Raw genomic sequence first — 10,965 nt, forward strand, 5'->3', positions numbered from 1 at the left:
CTTGTGGACTTTTGATTTGTCAAATGTTATAAAATCTTGATGAAAACTGTGCATGTTAAAATCTTAACTTCTTCTTTACACGAATAAAGAAAAACACAAAGCAACAATAGTTGAAATTCACATTTATAATAGATACTTACCTTAATGCTTTCAATTTTCAATCCAACATCTTTGATTATAGGAAGTGAAAATTTAACTCCAGATGGGCTAAAATACACAAAAATGTCTGGTGTTCCCTAGAACATGAAAGGAAGAAAATGTCACATTGGTTGATGTACAGATTTGAACATTTTTTTAAGCTTCATAGTATCATTACAATTATTTAAAAAACTCACTGTTATTTACTGTTTACATACAGTATCATGCAAGATTCATAAAGTCTCTAAAATTCAACATTTATCATCCTTTAAAAAAATATATTTAAAGTACTGAAATTTTTCTACATGGGCAATTAAAAGCTGTGAACTTCAAAATCTTGTAGATGCTTAAATTGTCCAAAAAAAAAAATCTTATTTCACCAGTGATATTAAAGAACATAAAAGTATATATATATATTTTAAATTTAAATAAACATTTAATTCACTAGACCCTGCTTATAAACATCAGCTACAACTGAATGATGGTTTATTATTATTTAAACAAGAATGAAAACATTTTGTTTAAAGAAGTATGAAAAATGTAAATTCACCTTCTAACAACAGACAGAATTGATAAACTGATACACTATGGCACCTGGTGGGAACTTATGAGAAAAAAAAGTTTAAACTCAATGCAAACTAAGTCAGGTGTGGTCAGGTATTTACTGAATATTCTCTGGCAAACTAAGGTAATTCAGTTCTGTCAAGGAAATGATTTTTACTTACCCTAAAAACCAAGTAAAAGAGGGTTAACTTTGACTAAGTAAGTATTGAATTTCATTCACTAATCTTTATTTGATATTACTTAGCATTGGTAGAATTCCTAATAAGAAAAGGATAAAATTAAGTCTAATGTCTTCGGTTAATTTTTATGTTCTGTTTCCTAGAAAAAAAACAAAACAAATCTAACTCTTCTCTCGCTTATCTGAAACTCAAATACAATGTTCAGTTATTTTTGTAACATTCATCAGTTTGTGATATTCGATTATTATTACAAATACATGGATGTTTACAAGTACGTATTTCACGTAAGGTCCGTGGATCTCAACAGCAAATGACTGGCATTTTCTTTGTTTTTCATTAAGTTTGGTTTTATCATATCTTCTTGGTTATTATGTTTGTAATAACACTTAAATAACTGTTGGAATTATCATTACAATTTTAAAGATTTAGTTTCTTTATTTTGTGTAAATATACTCGAGGACTATCTGTGCTGGCCATCCATAACTTAGAAGATATAAACCGGAGGAAAGGCAGCTAATCAACACCGCCAACTCTTGAGCTACTCTTTACCAATGAATAGTGGGATTGACTGTCATATTATAACATCTCGATGACTGAAAGGATGAGCACATTCACTAACAGGATTTGAACTTGTGACCTGTAAGATGACTGCTCTAACCACCGGGCCCCAGTCTTAAAGATAATTTTGCACTTTTAGCCTGGTGTCTGAATGTAAAAATTACCCACATCTCCTAAGATGGCTGAACCTTATGCAATATTATAATAATTATAGCTTAAAATACTGCTGAGAGCAAAGATACCCAACTGTGGATTCAAAGAAATCTAATCATTATATATTTTGTTTTTTTTTGTTATCCACTTATAATGAATTAACATCATCCGTACATCTGATATTTTAAACGACCTAATTTCCATAATGAAGAAGTTCTTGAATGAACTCATGAATACAGGAAAATTGTCTCTGCAAAAATAATAAACGATTTGCTACAAAATTCTGTCACCTTTTCAAAAAATAATTTCTCAATGTTCTTTAGAAGGTCTGGATGACAAATGGACTGGTAAGATACAATCTCTTCAACACGGATATCTATATGTATAAAAAAAAACTATAAGGAAGTTTCCTTTTCAAATGAAAAACAAATAAAGAAATGTGGAGCTTCAGGGTGGATTAGTAATAAATTTTTAACTTTTCTGTTTTCTAATTATATAATACTAAGTACAAAATTATACAGTTTCAAATTATTTTATTATAACAAAAACAAAACTTCAATATAGAAATATTTTATGAATAAAATATTTTGGTTAAGCCTACTTTTTAGCTAAATGAGCTCAACATCAATGCTTTAAAATCAGGTTTTGTATTGTAACATCAGGAAACTAAGTAGCAAATGCCATCTCAAAAACTTCATATAATATGCACATATATTAAATAAAAAATACAATTATATTTACCTTAACCTCAAATAAAGATATCAATCTGAACCAGTTTCTTCAAACCTTCAATAATATTTTGATTTTAATTGAACATATTGTCAAAATCAATGAGTTTAAAGCCTATATGTAGAACAGATCGAAAAAACTTTTAAACACAAGCAACATGAAGAATAGGTACATTGAAAAAAGTTGTTCTGTGGTTTTAATGAAGACACATTATTTTAAACAAATAAACTGTGTCCCTTTTAATGACTAATATTAAAACTAGTGAACGATTTAAAATTGAAGTAATATTCAAATATGAAAGTCAGACCCCACTTATTAATGTTTCATAAATAACAAAAAATTATACTGATTTTAACAACCAGGACAAAGAAAAAATTATAAATCAACCATCTTAGTAGCTTTGATGAAGCTGAACACAAACATTCCATAAACAATATTTCAAGCAAACAAAATTAGAGTGCAAACAACAGAGAGAAGGATGCATGTTGGCAGAGATGAAAGTAAAAGTAAGACCCACAAAATGGTGGGGATGCAGTCTAAGATTTGATGTATATTAGATGCTCTTTGCCTTTCTTATGGCCTTAAGTTAACTACAAATTGTAGGACTTGAAGATTTGTTTTATTACCCAAGGAAAAATAAATTTGTCTCCAGAAAACAAAAATACAAATTCATGTGTGCGTATTATATACAAGCAACATCAGTCATTGGAAAAAAACACTATTAAAATGTCATTGTTCTGGCTATGGCCATGCTGGTTTATGAATCATAGTAGCATGTGATTTCAATGGGAATAACACAGTTGTTGTGCTGACAACGTGTTCTTGATTGGTAAACAAACTTTGACATCCCTAAATACAAAAGCACTGAAGTTAAGGTAGTTTCAGCATGATACAGCTACTATTTGTAGAGGATTTCTATTTTGTTTAGAAACCTAGATCTAATTAAACAAATAACAGTAAGTGAGCATTAAAACTTCTTTAATAAGTTTTAGTTCAGTTTGAAATTTATCGATAATTTGTGACAGTTTATAAGCATGGTATCACAAGAACTTGTAAAAAATTTTCTTGGTACTTAAATGGCAAAAAACTGTTTACGGTACATCATTCATTGGCTTAAAATTAACTAACTGGATAATGTATTTAACAAAACCAAAAAAGCTTAATTAATGTGGGAAATTAGGCCATTAGTAACAAACAGTTTAAGAAACAGGCCTAGTTACTGCTACAAGTTAAACATGCCTTAATACATTATTAATAGAATACTGTTTAGAAGTTTTGATACATTTGTTCCCCTTTATTTAATTCTAACAACTACTTTTGCAAACTACTTAATCTTAGTATAATAATCTTATGTTTAGAACTATTACAAGTATAAACATGGAGATCGAGAATATCTGTATATTCTTCTATCCCTAATCTATCAACAGTTTCTGAATATCAGCAAATCCAATCATTTATTAAGGGCAAGCCATACTTTAATGCTAAGCTATCCTTTTATAGAAGAAATGTATGGCTTTATTATTATAACTCACAGAATTTTTGACCATTCCTAATAATCATTTATTTTTTCATTTTTCAGCATGATATAGACTTGGGGTTAAGCCTGATGAAGGGTGGTTGTTTGCTATAGACTTGAGTTAAGCCTGATGAAAGGCAGTTGCTTGCTATAGACTTCAGGTTAAGCCTGATAAACGGAAGTTGCTTGCTATAGAATTCAAGTTAAGCCTGATGAAGGGTGGTTGCTTGAAAAGCTGATGAATATTGATAAACTGAAATAAATAAATTATAGCAAGTGTATGATCTAGCAGGCAATTTCATTATTATGAATTTTCTACTCGTATGTATTATTGTAGAAGTCTCGTACCAGCTCTAAACATTGCATTGTAAGTTTGTAAAGTGAGAGCTGTATTCTAAAAATATTGTAAAGTATTCATGTACAAACAAAACAATATTGTAAAACCATCGTCAGACTTGTTATACTTTGTCATGCAACTACCCTTCATCAAGCTTAACCTCAAGTCTATAGCAAGCAACCACCCTTCATCAGGCTTAACCTCAAGTCTATAGCAAACAACCACCCTTCATTAGGCTTAACCTCAAGTCTATAGAGTTTGAACTATGATAAATATATGAGTGTAGGTGGACAAATGTCAGAATTTGTTTCTTTTGACCACCAGCAAGAGGTAAGTTAGACTTGTAAATCTGTTTAAATTATCATTTGTTATATAACAGTGCACAGGTCAGTATTTCTTACCAAATAAAAGACAATGTAAGGAAATGTATTTTCGTAATGATGAAGGTGTTAAGGTACTTTAACTCAACGAACCAACAAGTCTTGATTTGAAGATGCAAAAGGTTACAGAAAGAGATGGTAATTACACATTGCAGGTGCTACAGCATGAACATCTTTGAGCCCAAATTATTTACAGATGAGTAAAGGCATGGGTATCTTAACTTCAGGAAACCTAATTTTCCACAGATCACTATAATGGGGAACTGCACGAGAACTGAAAAACCACAGTGTTGTGTAATTTTTATTTATGAGGAGAAACAAGCACATATTCTTAAAGAAAACTTTTAAAGAAAAAATTACATTTTGCTAGATAGAATAATGTACAGATGTTATAACATAAGCTTTAAAGACATGTCATCTGATGCTAGGTAAACCTAGTGAAACACAGGATTTTTAAAAAACTCTTTTAAACATAATTCCTTGTTTATCAATAAATAAAATTATTTTTAGTTTGACAAGTTCTTTCTATAATTTATCGAGGCATTGTGTACTGTTTAGAGAAGTAACGAAACCTCTCCGGAAAGTTATTTTATAGTAGAAAACTTTGATACCTTTTGACTGTAGTCCAGAGGAAATGGTGTCTTTCCTGAGGTTACCACATGGAAACAACAAAGATTTAGGTCCCTCACATGGTATAAGTTCTATTAAAAACAATTATTAAAATGATTCATGAAATGTACAGCTCACAGAAAATCATCTTAGTAAACAACCTTGCTTTAAAATATCATAGAAAATGTATATACAAATCATGTATACCTGAAAGCTCATCACGTGAAAGTGGCCCAAATGAATTCTGACATCAAGAATGCATAACATAAAAAATGAAAAATAAAAACGTCTGTATCTATGCAAAAAATGTACTTAAAACTTAATAAATCACTAACTGGGACGAATATACATATACACGTTTACATATCAGATGTGTTTACATACAACTATTTTAAGCTTACTGCAGAAGTGTTTGGTTGCACTTGAAAGTGAAAAAAAAATATAAAAAAAGGCAGAAGGTATCATTTCAGTTACATGTAAGGTTTAGAGGGAGAAGTTATTTTGCTAAACAATATCCTTTCTACAGGGTTTCTGAAAAGTCTGGAACCATAGGCACTTCAACTAATTTTACAGAATGTGTAAGACATGCTATCCTTGTAATTCAAGACAAGTTTGAATTAACAGCAGGATTAACTCAACCTTCTCATGCTTTGACAGAACCATAATCAGTCATGTATCTGAAACTAAGAAAAGCCAAAAATCACCTATGGTTACAGACTTTTTGGACTTCCTGTATTGGTGGGTAGTTTTCATCTCTTGATCAGAAATAATTATGGAAAAAATACTAACAGTAACTACACTGATTATCTGAGCAAAGATACAAGATTTTAAGTGCTTTCCTACAAATATAAATAACAATTTCAGAATGATATATTTCAAAAGTTTACAATATGGCTAAGGAACTAGAGATTCTGCCTGAGTTTGCACTGATACTAAAGATTCTTAAATTACATTTAGAAAATACTAACATAGAAAATAAAATCCTATATTTTATTCATTTTTCAGTACAATTACTTTTTTCTTCCATTTCCTAATTCTTTAAAACACATTTTTTATGATAAATAGTGGTGAGAATTGTGTACAAAATCATTGATTATTGGTAGCAATGTGACTGTTTATTAAGGTGTCCTATGTCATTGTCGATTTTAATGAATACTATCGAATGTTTTTTTAATTAGTCTGGTTTTCACTGATGTGGGCCTCGACATTTGCTACCATGATAATATGAACTAAATTCCTCTAATTTCGATTTGGTGTTGACATGGTCACTCATTACCCAATTTCAGGCACTCAAGCATATTCAAGAAGGGAATTTTCACTAGGGTTGGGGAAGAGAAGGGTACCCTCAATGTATCGTTTTGTTTTTTATAATCAATCAATAATTGTCTGTCAAAATATCAATCAAATGATTGTTTAGGTTAGAAAAAGACTAATTTGTTATAACATCTGAGACTGAACACACTGCTAATGATGTCCTGGACCCTTTTCAGGGGTTCTTAGGGCAATTTATTAATATTGTTTAGAGTATCTGATTATTATTGGTAAACCGTGATGGGCTTAACTACCTTGCTTTCTATCTATTTATAAAATCTTATAATGTATAACTGGTTCAAAAGAACTGACACAGGTTCGATAAAATGATAATTTTGCATGTTGAAATGTTAGGTCAATATTAAAAACAAAAGGAAAGAGCTTCAAATGTAAAACATCTCCATCTACATTAATGTGTTATCTTCCACAATTCGTAATACCATTTGCTAAATTTCATTGTTGTTTGTCAATCTTTCATGCAAAATAAATTAGCTCTAACTTCCAAACTATAATACATTAAAAATACCAAAGAGTTTCCTTTCAAAGCACCAGGCATTTCCATTAAGATAACTATTTTAGGTTATAGAATAAGAAAGAATACATACGTCTAAGAATCACAGGTACAAGAGCTTCAGCATTTCCCGATTCTTTCCCAATTGTATCAAAGCCAAGACTGGTTTCTAAAATAGTTACAATTAGATTTTATTACAAAGATAGCAATTGTGTCAAAACTCCATCATGACATAATGTTTTTATATTACATTTTAAAATATTGGACTTCATCACAAACCAGTTGGTTTTGAGAACTTTAATGGATTGCAAATGCCTGTTGAAAAAAAAAGAAAAAAAGACATTTTGGCTTCTGTACTGAGCCCTTCTTACTACTCATATTTACTCTGTCTACTCTGCCTAAAGCTCCACTGAAACAACATTTATCATAAATTATTTTGAGGAATTTGTTGAACCGATGTTGATGAACTTTGGAAGAGGAACCCAGGTGGACCTCCAGAGATAGAGTTTAAATAGACAATCAATTAGATGAATGGTTCATGTTTGGCAGCCATTTAAATTTTTTTGAAGCCAACACCAACTGAAAGTGATGTTAAATTCCACACATAGCATGGGTATTTCTGATGAATGGTTCATGCACGATGACCATTTCAATTTGTCTCCCCTCCTACTGCCTACTTCCTGAACAACAGATATCCATAATGAGTGGACTGCATGTCAAATGATGCACATGCATGCTGTCCTGCCATCTTCATGAAGACAATGAAATAAATGAGCTTAATGTGGGTACCTTTACTAGAAGAAAGATCTAACAAAAGTTCAATAAATACTTATATGCTTATTCAATTAAAATTTACCAGAAAAGTCCACAGACTGAAACTTAATCATTCCAGTAAAAGTTTTCCTGCACACATGAAACTGGTTTTAATTTATGATCAATAAATCCAACTCTTTAATTCACAAAGTGACTTTACTGTGTTGGAGTGGATCAAAGATATTGATTTGGGGATGGGGTCAACATTATTTTGGAAGCTTTACAAAGAAGGCTTATAGTTGCAATTAAAATTATATATGACTTTGATTCCCAAGTAGGCATCTAGCCAATACACATTTTTTGCATCACAAAAAAAGAACTGTTCAGGAAACTCAACAAAATTTTATTTAAGTACGTCACTTACTCATAGATGGTACTAGGGAATTTCTGCATTAAACAAGTTATGATAAACTAATCTCTGTTTTGAAAAAAAGTCCAATACTTTTGTTATTTCTCCTTTATGAAAGTCTTTACTTAAATATATTGAGCTAATTAACAAGCAAAGATTAAAAACTTTTGATACAAAGTTTTAGACTGAAAAGTTTAATAATTTTGAAACAATCACACTGAGTGTTGTACTAATTTCAGTATCAAAGGTACAAATACTGATCAAACATTTATATAGGTATCTTTCTGCACATTGAAAGCACTTAAAATTTTCAAGATTTGTATGGACATTTTTTAGGTTTCGATGACAATTCATTCTCTAGGTAGGATCAATGAATCATTTGAACCTTGTCCAGATCCACCACTGATGTATTTCTATTTTATTTAGTTAGTAGTAATTTTGAAAATATGTAATTAAAAGTTCAAGTACCTGTGTAAGGGCCTTAAGTTTAAATTCTAATACAGTTTTGGGTAAAATCAGGAGATCTAACTGAAGTTATTTGGATCATGTTAAATAGGTTTTAATATTAAGAAACAGAATGCCACTTTGTTCTGCCATAAAATTACAAGAGGCAAAACATATGCATGTATTTTTTTAAACATGAAATTAAATAGAAAAATTACATTTAGAAAACTTGAGTTGTTTCAAAGTAGTAGTTTGATTGGAAAAACGTATCTATAAAATTTAAGGTTGAAAACTACAATAAGTTTCCTCCTGTGTGCTTCTAACTAATTGAATGGATTCATTTAGTGCTGATAAAATATTCAGATCCTGCTTGTTGTTTCAATTGATAAACATTTTAAACTTAATGTGGCTTAGTTGATATTTAATTATAGTAAGTTTAAGATAATGCATTTGGATTACAAATTTAATGATAATATAACTGAGGAAAAGAATCTTGGTAGAGTAATAGACAGGCCATTAAGGCAGTACTTTATAACTAATAAAGTATTTATTGACACTTGATTATTTGTCAAAAGAGATTATTATTTCTTTATAAAAACAATAACTAATAACTAGGTCTTACTTCAAATAACGTCTAAAGTTGCAATCTCTTTATAAAAAACAGGATATTGACTTATTGGGTAGGGTTACGAGGAGGGTTACTTTGGATAAAAGGGTTATCTTATGGGGATAAGATAGAATCTTTTAAGTTATTTTCTCTTGAGAAAAGAAGAGCAAGAGGTGATCTACTGAAGTATACCAGGTTTGTTCTGTTTTTAATTTCATGCAAACCTACACAAGGGCTATCTGCACTAGCCATCCCTTATTTAGAAGTGATAGACTAGGGGGAAGGCAGCTTATCAATATCACCCATTGCCAGCTCTTGAGCTACTCTTTTACCAACAAATAGTGGGATTGACCATCACATTAGAACAACCCTAGGTCTGAAAGGGGAAGCATGTTCGATAATGAGGATATGAACCCAAAACCTGCAGATTGCGAGTCAAGCACTCTAACCACCAGACCCAAAGTGTACAGGACTATCTGGGAGCTTGAAGGATAAAGGTCTTCAATTTTCTGTGCTGAATTATGAAAACAATGGGACAAGGGAAAACAAATTTCAGATTTGGTGCAGACAAGTTATACTCCAGTTAAAATAACTTTATTTTTCTAAATGCATGATTAGGTTAGAAAATGAGTTAACATCGGAAGTAGATGTAGAGGCCAACACTTTACAAGAGTTTAAGATTTTTTTTTGGGGGGGGAGGGGAGGGGGAATCAACAAATTCCTGAGAAACAAGTATTGGGATAAATCTTTTTTTATTTATCATTTTATTATGGATAAATATGCAGGGCAAACTTAAATAACCAAGTGGTTCCTTGTTGCCCATATGTTAGGTTATTGTGGAATTCCTAAATAACATCTTTAGTACATTTCTTTTAACACAATACAGGCTGCTTCTCATCCAAAGACAGAATCTCATTGGATTACCTAACTATTTTGAAGTTTTTGAAAACAGCAATAAATAGAATTGAATGCAGCGCTGGTTCAAATTAGATGTCTGTGAAGTCAAAACATTAAGTCTGTAGTTTTGTACGAATTAGAAGCTTAAATTACCAATACTGACAAGCTAGAATATAAAATAAGAGGCCCGGCATGGCCAGGTGGTTAGGACGCTCGACTCGCAATCTGCGGGTCGCGGGTTCGCATCCTCATCCCACCAAACATGCTCGCCCTTTCAGCTGTGGGGGCGTTATAGTGTGATGGTCAATCCCACTATTCGTTGGTAAAAGAGTAGCCCAAGAGTTGGCGGTGGGTGGTGATGACTAGCTGTCTTACACTGCTAAATTAGGGACGGCTAGTGCAGATAGCCCTCGTGTAGCTTTGCGCGAAATTCAAAACAAACAAACAATAAAATAAGAACCTCTTATCTTTTCTATTTGCTAAGATATTGCTGATGTAATAAATCAAACAAAGTGGCACCCCACCCACCTCTTTCCATTTTTGGAAATGCTCCCTTATATACACTTACTTCTATACATGACATGAATAACCAATCAGAAGCTCAGAATGTCCTCCTAGAGGCTTTCTTAGCCATTTTAAAATCTTAGGATGCCATTTCTTTCTTTCAAATCAAGATTTGATAGAAGTAGGTTGTGTCTTTAGTCAGCTCAAAATTTCACATTTTTAGACTGAAATACAGCTTAGTTACTAAGCTTGATAAATTATAGTGGAATTCTATGGTAATTTATGATTTTTTGGTGATCCAAATGTATATATAAAACCTAAATAAAATTATTTTGTTTCATATCCTCCACATGCAAAATTTTAAAA

The 10,965-nt window shown here is 31.3% G+C and overlaps 1 protein-coding gene across 4 annotated transcripts in view; it reads right to left on the minus strand.

Moving 5' to 3' along the window:
- LOC106460026 (uroporphyrinogen-III synthase-like) overlaps positions 1-10,965 on the minus strand; it is a 32,671-nt gene that overhangs the window by 15,432 nt on the left and 6,274 nt on the right. For all 4 annotated transcript variants that reach the window (XM_022386637.1, XM_022386638.1, XM_013919710.2 and 1 more), the window contains exons 5-8: positions 7,080-7,154; positions 5,166-5,255; positions 1,883-1,968; positions 141-236 (exon numbers count right to left, since the gene is read on the minus strand). In XM_022386637.1, the coding sequence (XP_022242345.1) occupies positions 141-236; positions 1,883-1,968; positions 5,166-5,255; positions 7,080-7,154 (347 nt within the window). The remainder of the gene's footprint in view (positions 1-140; positions 237-1,882; positions 1,969-5,165; positions 5,256-7,079; positions 7,155-10,965) is intronic.

The sequence above is a fragment of the Limulus polyphemus genome, unplaced genomic scaffold, assembly GCF_000517525.1.
Source record: "Limulus polyphemus unplaced genomic scaffold, Limulus_polyphemus-2.1.2 Scaffold695, whole genome shotgun sequence".
NCBI lineage: Eukaryota > Metazoa > Arthropoda > Merostomata > Xiphosura > Limulidae > Limulus > Limulus polyphemus.